Genomic DNA, 19150 nt, shown 5'->3' on the forward strand with positions numbered 1-19150 from the left:
AGGGGGGAGAGGACGGAGCCTTGGGGCACACCGGCGGAGGGGAAAAAGGTGTAGGAATCGGTGTTATGGATGGTGACATAGGAAGGACGGCGGGAGAGAAAGGAACCGATCAGACGGACGTAGTTAATGGGAAGGGCAAAGGTTTGGAGCTTGAAGAGGAGACCGGAATGCCAGACGCGGTCATAAGTGCGTTCGAGGTCAAGTGAGAGGAAGATGGCGGAGCGACGGGAATTAAGCTGTTCGGAAAGGAGATGAGTGAGGTGAAGGAGAAGATCGTCGGAAGAGAAGGATGGCCGAAAGCCACACTGGGTGACGGGAAGGAGGCGGTGCTGGCGGAGATGCTGGTGGATGCGGCGGGTGAGGATAGATTCTAGGACCTTGCTGAAGACCGAGGTAAGGCTGATGGGACGGTAGGAGGAGACGGCGGACGGCGGTTTGTCAGGTTTAAGGAACATGAGGATACGGGAGGTTTTCCACAGGTCGGGATAGTAACCGGTGGACAGGACTACATTGTAGAGCCTGGCCAGGGTGGAGAGGAAAGAGACAGGAGCTTCACGAAGGTGACGGTAGGTGGCACGATCGTGACCAGGAGCGGTGTTGCGTTTTGTGCGGAGGGTAGCAATGAGATCCTGTGTAGTGATAGGGGCATTGAGTTCCGTGTGTGTAATGTTGTCCAAGTACTGGAAGCCAGGAGCGAGGGGAGGGGAAGAGGTGTCAGTTCGATCGCGGATATCCGGGAAGAGGGAGTAATCGAACTGGGGATCATCGGGAACGGAAAATACATCGGAGAGGTAGGAGGCAAAGTGATTGGCCTTACTAAGGGAGTCAGGGAAAGGGTGATCATCATGGAGAAGAGGATAATAGGGGGAGGGTTTAGTTCCGGTAAGGCGACGGAAGGCCGACCAGAACTTGGACGAGTTGATTGGTAGGGTTGCATTTAAACGGGTGCATGTCTGTCGCCAGTCCCGGCGTTTCTTAGCCGCGAGCAAATTACGAACGTGTCGCTGGAGTTGCCGGTGGCGTCGTAGTGTGTCCGGGTGACGCGTGCGGAGGAAGGCACGGTAGAGACGACGGGATTCACAGAGGAGGAGAACGGCCTGTGGGGGTAAGGTAGGACGGTGGGGGTGGATGGCGACAGTAGGAACGTGGGCCTCCACGGCCTCAGACAAGGTCCGCTGGAGAAAGAGAGGGGCCTGGGTGACATCGTCAGGGTGGTGGTAGGTGAGAGGGTGGCTATCGACCTGGGTGGAAAGGGTATCCCGGTAAGCATTCCAGTCGGCTCGGGAATAGTCGTGGACATACTTGGGGGGAGGGTCAGTACGAGGGTCGGGGCGAGGGCGACGACCGTCTGAAACGGTGAGGAGGACAGGGAGATGGTCGCTACCAATAGGCTCCAGGACATCCACCGTTATGCGGCCAAGGAGGTTGGGGGAGGAGAGGATAACATCAGGAGTGGAGTTGGATTCAGGACGGGTATGCCGGGGGATGGGGACGAGGTCACCTTGAAGGGTGGAGAGGAACCGATGCCATCGCCGTAACTGGGCAGCGGAACGACTATGGATGTTGAGGTCGGCGGCGATCACGTAGGAGGAAAAGGTACGATCGACGTGGGAGAGGAAGTCGAAGGGAATAGGAGCATTGGGGCGGACATAGATGGTGGCGCAGGTAACGGTAAGGCCGGGGAAGAAGAGACTAAGGATCAAGCGTTCGGTGGGGTCGGGAAGGAGAGGTTGGAGCCTAACGGGGATCTGGCGGTGGTGACCAATGGCAACTCCGCCACGCGCAATCGGGAGGGGATTATCCCAGCGGTGGAGGAGATAGGGTGATTTGTGGATGGAGTGGTGGGGTTGGAGGAAGGTTTCATTGAGGAGAAAGGCATCCACGCAGTGGTGTGGGGGCGCTGAAAGGGATGAACATTTTGGAGGACGATGATGAGGAACCTGATGATGTCCTCAGCGGGGGGGGGGGAGGGGGACAAAGGGAATTGCCAGGAGGGGTGGGGGCGTCCAGGGGACGGTGAGTTCAGGAGTGGTCGGAGGTGGTCGGGCTTTACACTTTTGGGAGTAGGTGGGATGGGGGAGGTTGCAGGTATTGCAGGAGGGAGGGGATTGAAGCTTAGGGCACTGCCGGAGGAAGTGTGCTTGCCTACAATGCGGGCAGGTGGGGGCCTCGCGGCACTCAGCTGTTGGGTGTGCATTATAGCGCAGACACCTCTGGCAGCGCAGGGATTGAGGAGGGGAATGGGAGGGGTCCTAGTCACTCCACGCCTCTGTTGTTTATAGTGTGTTCATAAGTTCTCCTAGTATTGAGTATGTCACACATTTACTTTGTTTTCATACGTTTTACGCATGACTCTAGTAGGTTCTTGTTCCTTCTTTATTCATTTCATTGACTGCACTACTCAGATAATGTAAATCATCCACTTTTATGGTATTTTATCATTCTCTGCTTGCAACGAAGTACCGCAGGGTAGGAGGAGCCCTCTGCCGGTCACGTGCCTCCAACCACTTCCCGCCTGTGCGGAATTCTAGAGTTAGCGCTAACAGGGGGCGCTGATTATGTGCAGCACTATATTTCCTTTCATTTATGACTCCTTTAGCGATTTGTTTTATGTTGTTTATATTACCCGGTGCAATATCAACTGTGTTTAATATTTATGTTATTGCCTAGAATATTGGCCCTAGAGCACATGTCAACCACTGTTTTTAACTCTTCGTCTTTTTAACAATATTACTTTTGTCGTGTTCTTTTTATTGCTTTTTACTACTGTAACAATTTTACACTTTATAAGCTTATTACAGATTTTAACTATGGTTCGCGCGCCGGAGATCGTCGCCTTTTGTGCTTCGTGTGTGTGTCGTCATATAGTGTTTTTGGTGTCCGCCGTCCCACTCCTACGTTCACTTGTGCCGTCGGACTCACCAGTGTTTTGTGCGCCGTGCCAACGTGTTTTCCGTGTTGTTATCGTCACCTGTGAACGACTCCGTGTTTTTTATGTCTCTGTGACCTCTCTCTTTTGCCCGTCACTTTGTTCATTGTCATTCACCATGTTTCATACTCTTGTAAAACGCTATGGCTGAAGAGCGGCGTAGTGTGCCGCTGCCAGCCTACCTGAATTGTACAGGTTTTAAAATAACAATAAAGTAAAAAAAAAAAAATTTAACTATGGTATCCCCCCTATTATTTTCGCTGTTTCAATTAATTATTGAAAAACAGTGTATGCTGACATTAGCGACATCTGGTAGCTACTCCATGGCAGCTAGTTTCAAACAGTAGTTTTACTGACAACATGACTTGTGCATGTGATGTGATTTGTATGTATTTGACGATGCTGGTGCTGATTCCGCATTTAATAGTTGACTATCTACTATGGGTCCAGTGCATTAGGACTTTGATTTTATGAGACAGGTATGCCTCTTTACATTTAAAGGGCACAAATGTAAATTTTGTCAGCACTACTTTTCAATATGCTCTATGTACACTTCTTAAGCTGTATGCAGTTTGCGAGTGTATTTATATTCATCCCATTTTTGCTGCAGATCTGATGATGGTCATTAAAGATCGAAACCGGTAATCCGTTAAACAGGAAAAAAATTGTGACCATAGACGGAAATTAAAGGAAACTTGTTCAATATACGGGTCACTGTGTTTTTCGCGACGATGTCGCCGCTTGTGAATGTATATCTTTGTGTGTAACACAAACCGAGTATTATAAGGTATCTAGATTTCTGGTATATGAAAAAGTTCTTTGAGGTACTTATATAAACAGAGGTGTCCTTGCGTTGGTATGTTAATGATCGATTCGTTTTATCATAGTGAAGTCAATTACGGTTGATATTCTGATCATGGACTGTTATATGTCGTTCCGTAGACATTTGAAGAGTAGTGGTTTTCAGTTTATCCTGTGGAAAGTTGAATTGCATATCCATCTAAGGTACAGCTCTCTCATAAGTACTTCCTCATGTTTAGGTTGTTCAACTTGACAACTCATTTCTCTTATCTAGCGTACACATTGTTCGTTTGTTTTGTTGACATAGTCTTCCTGTGAAGATGGTCGCTACGACAGAAACCGGCAGAGGATAAAGAAAAAATCTGATAAATTTGTACATCTGATGGCAAACATGTATTTGTTCCAATTCTGACAGCTGTATCGAGTCACCTCGTCAAAATGTTTGTTTTAGATTAACATTTGCCACAGCAAGTGACTCTCCATTTTATTTTGAAAGGTTGGACGATACGGATTGGAACGAAGAAACACTAGCAACGGATCACCTGAGACGCCCTGTTCTCTCGCAGTTACTGCGCGCTCTTCGCCAAATCATGAAAGCTGTAAGTGCCAGGAGAGGATGTGCCGACCAGCACGACTGGAATTTTCGTCAGCAGCACCTGAACAAAAGTGGTGAGTATCGCATTTGTATGTTCCTTTGGTTGCAGGTTTTCTCGGCGAATTCCTGTGATGAAGTCTTCTCGAGTTGTGAGCCAAGTTGTGCCGTTGTCTTGATGCAGCTTTCGATGAGTTTCCTATTGGTCGCTTCAGTTGAGCATGGCGAGTGAGAAAATTGCCCAAATGTTGCGACAACATGACGGCAGGTCTCGCCTGATAACTCGAGAATGTTTGAGCAAGTCTGTTAATGTCACATAAAGTGTGATGTGCTCGTTAATGTATACTGTCAAGAAAATCTCACCTGTGATAATGAACAATGGACATGTAGGTGACTGGGGGTTGTGTCGAAGCTGACGACTCTCTCCTAATCAAAGAATATAAGAAACAATAACTTAGAACTAACTAATAAGCACACGAGAGGAAAAGAGCAATAATCAACACTAATCTTGAGGACAAACTTCTATTGATGTCAGTTCAGGACATCAGACAAAATATTAGTGACCTCCGAGTAGCGATCGCCCCAATACCGCAGTACAGTACACTGCCCGTACCACTGATGAAGGCCTACGTTCGACGGCGCAGGGAGTTGACAGGTTTGTCCAGAACGACCGTTTCCAGCTGGAGTCACTCGCTACATCCCACGGAGCTTCCAAATTTCTGCGATGTTGACTGCTAGGTTTCACATGCCTGTCCCAGACATCTTCTGTGAGAATATGATCGGATGATTTAGCGGGCTAGTCGAGATGCGATAGCGTGCCTAAGTAGTCGTCCAACCAGTAACGTATCAATACAGCCCTGTGGTCACAACTGTTGTGTTAAAAAGCAGGAGTGTGCACGCCATACACTATACATGAAGGTATGGTAGATATCAGGAATTAAAGTTATTGCGTGATGTGAATTTATGTAGACTGCATGTGGACAAAACTTCTACGCAAAGCTCCGAAACGTCACTGTGGAAATGGCGAAAGTGCAGAAAGCTGCTGCCATTTTCTTACGAAATTGCCAGCCGTGGTGGCCGAGCGGTTCTAGGCGCTACAGTCTGGAACCGTGCGACCGCTACGGTCGCAGGTTCGAATCCTGCCTCGGGCATGGATGTTTGTGGTGTTTATAGGTTAGTTAGGTTTAAGTAGTTCTAGGTTCTAGGGGACTGATGACCTCAGATGTTAAGTCCCATAGTGCTCAGAGCCATTCTTACGAAATTGATAGAGCTTTCAGGCCATGTAGTGCCCTGACACACTCATGCCTTGAGGTTATATGGTTCACTACACAACATTAACCCCAGAAGAACAGGGAACATGAAAATTAAGAATAAACCCCTTATTCTTAGAGACAGTTTAATATGGATTACAAAGCACACTGGGGTTTGGCAAATTTAGTTTATTTATTTGCCAACAGAGAACTCGGCTTTGTTTGGTTATTTGTTTTTCCAGGCTTCTATTAGTCCATCTTCTCCTCCCTGTCTCTCTGCCCATCTCCTTCCACCCATTCTCTCTGCCCACCTTTACATCTCCCCCTCTCTGTGCATCTCCTCCCTCTTCTGTCTGTCTATCACTTCCTCTCCCTTCTCTCTGGCCATCTCCCTCTCACCCCTCAATCTGTTCATCTCTTCCACCATCTTTCTCTGTCCACCTCCTTATCCTCCCTCCTCCTATTCACCTCCTCCATCTCTCAGCTCAGCTATGCCCATCGGCATGTATAGCCTCTGGAACCCATTCTGACGCTATCCACACAACACACCAGTCACTAAGTCAGCCTAGATGTCAAGCATTACCAGTCCTTTTCGTTCTCACCCCTAGTGGAGCGAGGTGTTTCATACCCCGCAGTATTTGTTTCCAGACCACAGAATTATGTGTACCAAGTTAGGCTGAAATCAATCCAGTGGCTTAGGAAGAGATATGGAACACACACACATACATCTATTTTATGTATGTAGGATGGTCAGAAACAGTTTGAAAATTTTGAAAGGGTGTTTCAGAGGCGGTTGTTCTGAGAAATAATTATTAAGAGAAAATTCGATGCGTTGCGCCGTTTTTCAGCTAATTAGCATTGAAGTTAGCCAATCAGGTCGTCTCACGTGCAAATTCAAGCAGTCTCACAGAGGCTTTCGTTTCCTCCGACCGAAAAAACGTAGCTTTTGCTCGCTTATGTTTAGTTTCTCACTTCCAAAGAACTATAGTGTTGTCTCTGTTATATAGGGTGTTACAAAAAGCTACGACCAAACTTTCAGGAATCATTCCTGACACACAAATAAAGAAAAGATGTTATGTGGACATGTGTCCGGAAACGCTTAATTTCCGTGTTAGAGCTCATTTTAGTTTCGTCAGTATGTACTGTACTTCCTCGATTCACCGCCATTTGGCCCAATTGAAGGAAGGTAATGTTGACTTCGGTGCTTGTGTTGACATGCGTCTCATTGCTCTACAGTACTAGCATCAAGCACATCAGTACGTAGCATCAAGAGAATAGTGTTCATCACCAACGTGGTTTTGCAGTCAGTGCAATGTTTACAAATGCGGAGTTGGCAGATGCCCATTTGATGTATGGATTAGCACGGGGCAATAGCCGTGGCACGGAACGTTTATATCGAGACAGATTTCCAGAACGAAGGTGTCCCGACAGGAAGACGTTCGAAGCAATTGATCGGCGTGTTAGGGAGCACGGAACATTCCAGCCTATGACTCGCGACTGGGGAAGACCTAGAACGACGAGGACACCTGCAATGGACGAGGCAATTCTTCGTGCAGTTGACGATAACCCTAATGTCAGCGTCAGAGAAGTTGCTGCTGTACAAGGTAACGTTGAACACGTCACTGTATGGAGAGTGCTACGGGAGAACCAGTTGTTTCCGTACCATGTACAGCGTGTGCAGGCACTATCGGCAGCTGATTGGCCTCCACGGGTACACTTCTGCGAATGGTTCATCCAACAATGTGTCAATCCTCATTTCAGTGCAAATGTTCTCTTTACGGATGAGGCTTCATTCCAACGTGATCAAATTGTAAATTTTCACAATCAACATGTGTGGGCTGACGAGAATCCGCACGCAATTGTGCAATCAGTCATCAACACAGATTTTCTGTGACCGTTTGGGCAGGCATTGTTGGTGATGTCTTGATTGGGCCCCATGTTCTTCCACCTACGCTTAATGGAGCACGTTATCATGATTTCATACTGGATACTCTACCTGTGCTGCTAGAACATGTGCCTTTACAAGTACGACACAACATGTGGTTCATGCATGATGGTGCTCCTGCACATTTCAGTCGAAGTGTTCGTACGCTTCTCAACAACAGATATGGTGACCGATGGATTGGTAGAGGCGTACCAATTCCATGGCCTCCACGCTCTCCTGGCCTCAACTTTCTTGACTTTCATTTATGGGGGCATTTGAAAGCTCTTGTCCACGCAGCCCCGGCACCAAATGTAGAGACTCTTCGTGCTCGTATTGTGGACGGCTGTGATACAATACGCCATTCTCCAGGGCTGCATCAGCGCATCAGGGATTCCATGCGACGGAGGGTGGATGCATGTATCCTCGCTAACGGGGGACATTTTGAACATTTCCTGTAACAAAGTGTTTAAGTCACGCTGGTACGTTCTGTTGCTGTGTGTTTCCATTCCATGATTAATGTGATTTCAAGAGAAGTAATAAAATGAGCTCTAACATGGAAAGTAAGCTTTTCCGGACACATGTCCACATAACATATTTTCTTTCTTTGTGTGTGAGGAATGTTTCCTGAAAGCTTGGCCGTACCTTCTGTAACACCCTGTATAGTCTGTCACAATTTTTCTTTGGGAATGCTTGCGAAAAGCGGGACATCACGGTTTGAGTCCCAGCCTGGAACAAATTTTCATTTGTTCTGAAATATTCTACAAGTGATACTGAAACACAATCGCAATTTGCGAGGTCATGCTTACGAAAGAGGCGCATTTTACCTGGTAATGAGAACTGAACAAGTGGTAACTCATGGACTCAAAAGATGTATATGCATTACCGCACTTTATCGTGCGCATATGCCAGAATTAGCGCACGCAACAACTTGATTGGCTAACTTCAATGCTGTAAAACTCGCAAATGGTGCAAAGTATCGAACTTCTTCCTTAAGAATTATTTCGATACATCCTTCCCTGCAAAACTCTTACAAGATTTTCAGGCTGTTTCAGACCACCCATTTATAGATTTATGTATGTATTTCAGCTTGCACATTTACGGTATTGATGCTCGTGTTTACTGGCACTGCTTCTGATGACTGCTGCTTGCACTGCTTCTCATGACATTGTTGCTTGCAAGTCATTAATGTTATCTGAGACTGTGCGGTCACGTTCTGGTACAGAAAGTGCATCTGTTGCTGTTGGCAAACGACTGTGCACTCGCTGTAGACATTGTTATAAATTACGTTAAGGTGACAGGCTATATAAGTAACCACACAGTCGATCGCTTGGCGTTAAGGCGTGTTTATAGACGGCATCCTACTACGTAAAATCAGCTTTATGATGTAGAAACTGACTACAATTGTCACATCGTAACCACACTCAAATCTAAATCCGAAAGAAAGAAACTGACTAAAATTTTGCAAGTTGTAACCACACTGAAACCCAAATCCGAAAGCTGGGTCGTTAATGAAAGACAACATTTCGCCCTGAAGCATTTTCATTAAGAACACCAATATCGAGTCAGAACGGAACTGATCCCCCTTGGTGGAGAGCACAGCTATTTACACAAACTTTGAACATTCCGGAAAGCTAGTATCTGTGCAACCATCGAACATTTCAGATGTAGAAACATTACAAAAATAAGATAGTTCAAGAACTTTCCAGAAATGATAAATACGTCATATTGGGCCCAGCGACTGGCAACATGCCAGCTAGTGGTGCTAGCATTACATTGCATTAATACTTGTTCCAAAGATAATGAACACGACACTTTGTAGTGATGTGGAACATGTCAGTTTAACGTAAGTCTTCATCACACACGTTTTTATTTTTTACTATTTTTGTTTTGTTTTATTTTATTTTTACAGTTATTCCTTTATATCTAGAAATTCGTCTATTGAGTAGAAGGGGTTGCCGTTCAGAAACTCTTTTAATTTGGTTTTTAAATATTGGCTGGCTAACTTTTAATGCTATTTGACAAATGACCAAAGATATTTGTGGCAGCATACTTCAACCTCTTTTATGTCGAAGTTGGATTTAACAGAGAACAGTGAAGATTATACATCCTTCTAGTGTTGTAGCTATGCACTTCCCTATTACGTTTGAATTAGGATGGATTATTAATAAGAAATTTCATTAGTGAATATACGTCTTGCGAAGGTACTTCGAACATCGTCAGTTCCTTAAGTAAATGTCTACAAGGTGATCCTGGGCGCGCTCCGGCTATTATTATGATTATATGCTTTTGTATAATGAATACTTTTTCTCTTAATGATGAATTACTCTAAAATATGATGCCATATGAAAGAAGTGAATGAATCACCAAAATTAGCAATAACCCTAATAGCATAAGTAGTTAAACCTAACTGTTCCAGCAGATCGTGGATGTGTTTTTTTCCAATTCAACTTCTCATAAATGTATACGCCCAGAGATTTTGAATATTCTGCCTTAGCAACAGATTCCTGTAGAGAGTTTATATTTATCAATGGTGTTAGGCCATTTACTGTAGAGAATTATGTACACTGTGTTTTCCCAAAAATTTGTGAGAGTCCATTTGTAGCATTGGCCCCTCTATGGAGAAAGAGCAACATGCTGTTTCAGATCTTCACATTGGAACCGACTAGTGCACCTTGGCTCTAGATCTTGTCACTGGTCTTCTGAAAGGCAATAATGATGGATTCTCACATCCTGGTCGAGCTGTTACATTCTCTTCACTATGATGAGCATCAAAGGTAACTCTTACTATGGAAGCTTCACGTTCGTCGTCTTGGTTTTCGGTTTCCTTGAACATCCCATCGTCGATCTGCGTCTCTGACCTGTAGTACGTCTTCATGCGGAGGACATGGACTATGTTACAAACGCGTAAAAATCCATACATAGTCTCCTGGGCTGTATTTCATTAGGTGACACATGGCATTATACCACCACCGGCATTCTTGTCAGCGTTCGGTGTCCGTATGCAAGCCAGCTCACCAGCTTCCTCGCTCGTGCAGTGAGGTGTCTCACGCAGTCGCCCAACGTATCTGACTGAACAGTGTACCCACTGTCGCCTTGGCCTTGCGACTGTGGAGCAGTAAGAACAGTGTGAAACTTGCAGAGTCTCGCTTCACTTTGTTGAATTCGAATGTCGCCACATCAGCATAAATTAAGAACATATCTGCCAACATCTTATTAAAGCATTCGCGGGAGCGTCTCTCTGTGGATGATAGGCAGTTGTCATCCTGTGGGTGATGTCACAACATGAAACTACTTCTGATACTAGCCTCGACTAGATATCTTTTTACGATCAGAAATCATCACACAGGATTGTCTGTGCTTTAGAATGACGTCTTCTACGAGAAATTTTGCAATTTCCAGAGCTTCGGCATTTGACACAGCTTGCATGCAGGGTACAGACTATTATCCATCGATTCCCATTTGTCGACCTCCAGTTTGGTGTAATGGCGCTGCTGCAGTAGCGATTGGTACCAGATATACTGGACGCAATTGTAGCATGTACAGCCGTGGACAAAACGAGGGAGACCCCTCGCCTCTTCGTTATGCTGATCCGCACAGCCTTAAAGTCTGCTACACAGCATAACAGGCAATGTGACGAAGTGCTACCAACATACTATGCACAGGCGTGAAATTGAAAAACTATCAGAACTTTGTCAGACTGTTTTCAATCATGTGTGAGACTATATTAACGCTGATTAGTGTTTTAATCATAACACAAGATTCATAACGAAATTCAGTTAAAAATCGTTCATTGCCACACTTCAGTCATTTCAGTTATTGACAGAGCGGAAAAAGTAGGCAGTAACAAGTATGAAATTCTTCCGTGATCAAACAATCTGAGTTGCTGGCGAATACTGTGTATCCTCACTAGACAGTATATATTATCATTATACATGAGGTGAATAGGGTTTCGGCGGGTGCGGTGGTAGAACGGTTCTAGGGGCCTCAGTCACGAACCACGCGGCTGTTTCAGTAGCAGGTTGAAATCCTACATCGGGCACAGGTGTGTGTGATGTCTTTAGGTTCGGTAGGTTTAAGTAGTTCTAGGTCTAGGGGACTGATGACCTAAGCAGTTTGGTTGCATAGTTCTTAGAGCCATATTTTGACCTTTCGCGTAAGTATTCTTTACATAAACGGCCGTATATTTAGATAACAGATTTTAAAGGTTGGGTGTACAGATAGACGGTCAAGAAAGTGAGACTAGTAGGGTTTAATTTTTACCGATGTAGGTGACGAAATCCTAACAACGAAAATAGCTACTGCGACAGTTACTGAAGATGAGCGCCGCATAAATAATTCCTCCTACTCTTTAATCGAAATGCTCTAGTTGCAGTCGATACATGAGCATATTAATCGAAGCTGCGCTTTCGACCCAAATCACGTTTACAGGAATGCAAATAAAATCCATTTGCCTATACACATGGTAATTCAGATCCCAGTATTAATGCCACCGCGTTTTAGAAGTACGAGCATTCTCATTGCTAGCTAGCTTAAAAACACTTCGGCTAATGAACGTTTTCTGGCTGTGGCGAGTCTAATGGAGAATTCGAAACATTGTAGAATACGTTTTATTATTTCCTGGGGTGGTGCAGATTTATCGTACTAAATTTACTCGCTAATAACAGTATTATGTTATTTCGAATGATTGTCACATAAGTAGTGTCATAAAGGTAGAAAATTCATGTTTTTCAGTCCAGAAAGCTCTATGCAACAGAAACTGCAGATCATTTTGCCATTTTATTGCAAAATTACCGGCTTATTCATGTCTGGGGTAATAACAGAGGGCTGTTTGCCTGGGTTGTTCGCTAGCATAGTGAAAGGTGTTTGCTGCTGCAAGGGAGGTCTGGTTTGTTTTATGTTCTAATCTCGATGGAGGCAGATAGACTATCAGTAAAGCTATTTTAAGAAATTCTCGCGCCCCCAATACGTTTTATTGCTACCGTTATTCTGTACTGGCGCCCTGTGGATGTCAATATGAAACTCTTGTAGAATTTCATACTTGTTACTGCCTACTTTTTCCGCTTCTGTCAATAACTGAAATGACTTAAGTGTGGCAATGAACGATTTTTAACTGAATTTCGTTATGAATCTTCATGCATTGCTAAATTTGCACACTTTCATGGTAGGTCAGCAATGGTAATCCGATATGACTGGTCTGAACGTTGACACAGACCGTTTCGCGGCCGAATGCGCATAACATTTTGCTAATTCGTAACGATCTGGGGTACTTTGTCTTACTAAATCAGTTATGTTATATCGATAAGCTGAAATTCATTTTAATTAGTACAGTTCATACTAATTAGCGTTTCTTCTTTCATTTATATCTTATATTTACGTGTTGTGATTAACAGACTAATCAGCGTTAATATAGTCTTACACATGATTGAAAACAGTCTGACAAAGTTCTGATGGTTTTTCAATTTCACGCCTGTGCATAGTATGTTGGTAGCACTTCGTCACCTTGCCTGTTATGCTGTGTAGCAGACTTTAAAGCTGTGCGGATCAGCATGACGAAAAGGCGAGGGGTCTCGCTCGTTTTGTCCACGACTGTACTTTCATTGCTGACATTCCTTACAGTGGCTCATATAGTGTCTAATGGATCTGCAGAGACGTAGCCAGTTATAGGTCCGTCTAGTTTGGTCCACAGTCTTCATGACTCCCAGGTAACCAGATGTTGAAATGTTGTGACATCACTTCAGGATCGCTGGCAGCAAATGAGCTAGGATGATGAGCAACCATTTCTCCCTCATTGGGTCATAGTTACTCTTATGCCGCACCAACGCCAATCAGTCACACAAAAACCACACTCCTCCTTCATATACCAATCCGTACGAACTTCATTACACAAACTATCGTCATCCACACTATTTACTTCAGCCCTCTCTAAATTTTCTGTTACTTTTTCTACACCTTTCGCTGGTTCACTACCCACAGCATGCACAACTTTACTATTTTTCCCCCTCCAAATTATCGACACTTGCAGCTTCAGCAAAATTACACATCAATTCACTGTAAACACTTCATCTTCCTGAAATAATACATGATGCCTAAGCCATCATCACCATAAATATCCATCTCAGCAACATTATCTACTGATACACCGTTTAAATCGCTACAAATTCACACCAGAAACCTTAATTTCCTCAGTCGACCAAATTAACTTTACGTGAACCATACAGAACTTTATCCTCCGCCAATACATTACACACATTGCTGCTACCTTGTTGTACAGTTTTGGGGCTTCCAGACTTCCTAGCTTCCGCTGTGATCGGACAAAAATCAGCACACACTACCATTTTACACACTTTTCATCCAGATTAACAACCGATCCTACTTTACATACATTCTCACATTCACACTCTGACAAACATTTGAAGATCCACACATTCATCAATAAGTTCCGTTTCGCCTTCATTCGTGACTAGAAACGCGCAAATTCCTTCCTCCGAACTATCAATGCCAGTAGCTTTTACATCACTACATAAATTATCATTACTCTTTTCCTTTATACAGAAATCATCTACCTCCTCCAATACATTTTTAACTTCAACTGCTGGTGAGACCAACGCTACGCCTCCCTTAGTAATATCGACGTTTTCCGCCGAAACACAGTCACCCTCACTCGCAGCTGGCGAAACCAAAGCTACGCCTCCTTCACTAACATCGACGCTTTTCGCTGACTCACAAACACTTGGTACTACAACACCTTCCTTACTGCAATTGCTGCTATTTGCTAATACCTCTTTAGAACTCTCCACACGATTTGTTTTCACTAAATTTATCTCCTATTTAACTTTTTTTTGAACCACTGAATCTTTCCATTCATCACCATTCACGCACTCATTCATTACACATTCGCAACTTACATCATACCCAGCTAATTTATTCCCATTACTTTTACTGAAATCTCTCACAAATCTATGCTTCCGCCGTTCGCGCCTGCTTTTATTGAAATAGCCACCTATATAGCCTTCCTCTTTAGCATACTCCATACTACATATTTGTTGCCTTTCTCCAAACCTGTCAACATTTCTACCATTACCATTATCTCCAGTCCTTTTCGTCACCTGTTTAGATCGCAATCCTCGGACCTGAGATGTGGCGAACATCAGTTTCCCGACCGGCTGTTACGCGACTGCACTTCGCGCGAATTTCTCCTATCAAATCTGCGTTCTTTACTCGGATACCGTTCAAGGAAGTTATCACTCCTGTCCGTTCTCCGACCATTCTGCTCATTCCAGTTACTATCTCCCTGAGAATTCCTTTGATTTCTCTCACGATTATTATTTTTGTGGTGATTATTTGGATTCCCATTTTGATAACTACCACCCGGTCTGCTCTGTGGTTTGAACTTCAAAGCCCTCTCTAATTTTTCCACAAATTCTAGAAATTCGTCCACGGAATCACATGGACTACAGACAAGATCCCACTGCAAATCTTCGGGTAATCGCCTTTTTAAGGTGGTGATTTTCGTTAAAACTCAAGCTTGCAAAAATCTCTCATTGTCCCATTACCGTACCTGTAACTCAGCCCCTTTAAGAATTCATTTTGCATCCGGGTCTGTTTAGCCTCGCTCCAAAATTTGTTCAAAAATCACTTTTCGAACTCTTCGCACTAACCGCATCTAACATTTGCCCAAGACTGTGGGTCTCCCTCCAAATGCCGTTTAACGTATTTTATTTTCGCTTCGTCCAACATGCGGCGAACAAAAGCGTCCCTACACGCAGCCATAAATTTACTGGGCGATATCTTCTGTCATCTGTGTAACATTTCACAGATCCGGTATTTGCCCAAGGGATATTTATAACCGCCGTGGCTTGTTGGGAGGCTAACGAATTTAAATCATTTTTTATCTGTCGCATTTGTTTTTTAAATTCATTTTCACTAGTGATACTGGACTCTATTTTATCTTGAATTTTGTCCACTTCTTTCTCCCCATCACCTACACGATTGGCAATGTCACCAATTGCTAAATTTACATTGCTTTTATGAGTATCTTGCGCTTTTATACAGTCGCCTACCTTGTTCCCAAGTTCTGTCTGTATCTTATCCATGTTTTCCCCAAGATCTATTTCCACTGATTCGATTGTAGATTTTACTATTACAACTTCGTCTATAATTTTCCCCATATGCACTCGAACTCATTTTAATTTATCATCAATTGCTTTTTCAAGGTTACCCATAATTTTTTCAACTTCCTTTTTCACAGTGGAACCTATTTCAGTTCGCATTGTACCCAAATCAGACCGAATTATATCCGCAACTGTTTGCAATGTGCCTATACCTGTTTGCAATGTACCTATATCTGTTCGGACTGTATTGATATTATATGCCATTCCCTGGATCATTTACATTAGCTGAGACATCATATTTCCCCCACATTCATTCCCCTTGCCAAAATTCCTACTAGGTACACTTTCGCTCTCTGATTTCGGACTAACCTGCTCACTTCCATTTTCAGAATTACACGTACTAGGTGACTGTTTTATAATTGCAAGATCTATAAGTGGAGCTAGAACTCCAGAAACAAGCACTATCTCTCTATTTGCGCAAGCGCTTATCTGATCTGAGATGGTTCCCTCTGCCACGGTGATGCCGTCGGTTGTAGTGGAAGTATACATTGAAGACTGCTCTGGGGTACTCGAAGAAGCTGACCTGGTACTGCTGTTGAGCTGCGTCCGCCTCTGGAGAAGTCGCCTGACGTAATTGTAGCTGCCGCCGGTTACCGCCTGTTCCAACCGTCTCCGATACTGCTTTCCGTTAAATGCTCTAACCGCTACTGTTCCCTGCACTCAACTTATTTACACTCTGAGCCCCCACGCAAGTTGCCTTTAAAGTGATAGATTAGGACCTCTATCGATAGCATGTGTTAATTGTGAAAATTGCTGCGTAATTTCACTATTTCCAGAGACCTACTTGCGGAAGAAAAACCCGATCTCACACTGTGTTTTCTACGAGGTTACTCTAGAGAATTCTGTACTGGTTTTGCAAAGGTTTTTACACTTTGCATAGTACGATGAATAACAGACAGCAAAGACATTATCACTTTGCAGGGTCCAAATCCCAGACAAGCCCCCAATTGCGGGCATTCAAATAAACTACGCACCCTCTGATTCAATGGTGAAATATTAAAAGTTTTGGCTGGTTTCGTCGTCTAGGGACTGGGATACGCACTTGCCGCATTACAGGCCAAATCCTGCTGAGTCTTCAACATACGATAGGAATCCACACGTGAATCGAATGGTCGAAGGTTTCTATCACTTGCCAATCGCAAATTATGAATGCAACACGCAAATTTATAAATGAAAGATTGCAATTAAATAAAATCTGCAGGTACTATCTTAACGACTTTAAATGATGAGTACGATAGTAGAAGTACTTTTGAGAATGTGGTATATTTCTGCAAAACACTTATTGTTGTCGATGGTACAGCAATTAAATAAAATATAAGTTGAATAACGGGGAAACAATAGATTCCTACTGCACGTAATTAGTTATGAAAGACAACATAGCTCGAGAGATATTCACTTCGAAACGCGTATTACGTCTTCACTGTCGAAGGCACGGAAATCTCACAAGTCCACAAGTCGGCACTCCGAAGTATTTCTGTCTGTCGCGACCACGCTCAAACCGCTCCACACTCTTTAAGCCTCTCTGCGACTCCGGGTCCGTCGCGCCGCCGTGTCCAGCACTTTCCGTCCTGCGCCACTCCCGTGTCGGGTGCCGTCCTCTCCAGAACTGCCCCCTGTTCCCAACTGTCTCACCATTTACGAGTGCTGTGATTGGCTAGAGCGCTCCCTCCAAGTCTGCAATCCAACGTACACTCACAAAAATATTTAAATACACACGAAATACTGGATTTACATTTAAATAACTTGAAATTAAATAAATATTCCTACGGCTGGACCATAAACACGCTCTAACACACATTATTAGATACATCAACAAATCAAATAAACATATATCAAAGGGATAGAACAAAAGGTAGGCCAGTAGCCTAATGTCTCTGTGCTTTCTAAAACACAGTAAATAATTGACGAGTTTCTTCATGGATAGCATATATCGGATATTAACAAAGACATAGATGAATCAATATATTTATAAGCATGCTGCTACCGTTTTTTCGTGTAACTGTGGAGTACTTACGTCCTGATGCGCTCGATACTAATTGGCCACATTGACCTCCAATAAGTTATGTACTGTTCAAGTTACATGCCTGTAATTCATACCAATTTAGGTTTACACTAATAGCTTTCTAAAGACACGTAGATCGGAGAAATGGGATGAACCGTTTAGATTTTGGAAATTCGTTGCTGGGTGTTACTTGCGTAATTACTTTAAAGTAATAAATATACTGAAAATCTGATTACACCATCAGAATCGTCGTGCAAATAATGGTAATGAACATGTTTCTTTTTGAGGAATCATGATTCAACTGGCTACTGTTAATTTCTACACGAACTGTGAAATGTCTGCTATTACGGTTTCAAAAAGTCCGCCATCTTTGACACTCCCAGCAGAGACTTCTCCTTCATCGACACAAAGCACTGTCCTCGTCACAGCGGCAACATGGAATTCCCAGCCGCACCACGCGTGGACCCCGGCCGACGTTCGGCACCACGTGCTCCAGTCCAGCTACTGAGCGCCACCACGCGGCTGCTAGCGAGCCGCGGCTTTGAAGAGCGTCCTGTGCGGCCGCCCCAACTCCGAACGTAGAATATGTCCAGGGCGCCACAGCTCATTACCTCACAATGTGACTACAAAAGTTGCCGCAACTACACTTGAATTTACACTTCCTAGTGAGAGTGTGTCGCTAGACCACTGGCGGTACGTCTGTTCCTGCTTTTTCTTAAAGCGAAAGAATTGAAATCTGGCTGCTGCGACCTGAATCCGCTGTTCGTTATACTGACTTAATGCACTTACTACTTCATCACAGGAGAGTGCGTCGGGAGACGACCTAAGGAAGAGGTTTTGCACTAAGCGAAACACAGGAGTTCTCGCGACAGACAGGAAATAATAAGATTTCACAGTACCTTGAATTCGAGGGTCTGGACAGTGGGCGTTGAACTGGATGAGATATTCGAGCCATTGCTCTTCTTTTTCATCCAAGTCCTGAAATGGTGGAATTTTGGTTGGTCGGTTGGGCAGTCGAAGCAGCTTGTGCAGCAAGCAACAATAGACAGCAATGTGGCGATTTGTTAGGTCTGAAACTGAAAAATCCGATTTAGTTCTAGAGAGCAGGAGCAGTCTATGGCTGAGGCGCAGGAACAAGGGGTGAAGGGGGTGGGGCAGCCATTCTAACGCTAACAAGTTACAGCAAAATATGAAAATACAAATAGAAATGCAATGTGCAAAGCACCTGAAAAGAGAAATAGGTTAGTTCTGCTGCTCCCCTCCTGTAAAACAGGCAACAAAAAGAACAAATTATGAAATAGAATCACTGTATCGACAGCTCCCCTGGAGCGACAGAGAACACATGAAAAGCAGACAAAACTTGTTGATCAGAGTCAGCGCCACTTGTTGTGTCTGAGCGCTCTTGTAATGTTTTGTGGTTGCTGCCTGGATGAGGAGAGGGTGGTATGACAGGTGGGTAGCCGGTTTCCTCTCATTACAAC

The 19150-nt window shown here is 44.0% G+C and overlaps 1 protein-coding gene across 1 annotated transcript in view; it reads left to right on the forward strand.

Annotated features, from left to right (window-relative positions):
- The window catches only part of LOC124613170, a 157284-nt gene that overhangs the window by 67598 nt on the left and 70536 nt on the right, over positions 1-19150 (forward strand). Inside the window, exon 3 of the mRNA XM_047141798.1 lies at positions 4227-4399. Within this exon, the coding sequence (XP_046997754.1) occupies positions 4227-4399 (173 nt within the window). The remainder of the gene's footprint in view (positions 1-4226; positions 4400-19150) is intronic.

This window comes from Schistocerca americana, chromosome 4 (assembly GCF_021461395.2).
Source record: "Schistocerca americana isolate TAMUIC-IGC-003095 chromosome 4, iqSchAmer2.1, whole genome shotgun sequence".
NCBI classification, from domain to species: domain Eukaryota; kingdom Metazoa; phylum Arthropoda; class Insecta; order Orthoptera; family Acrididae; genus Schistocerca; species Schistocerca americana.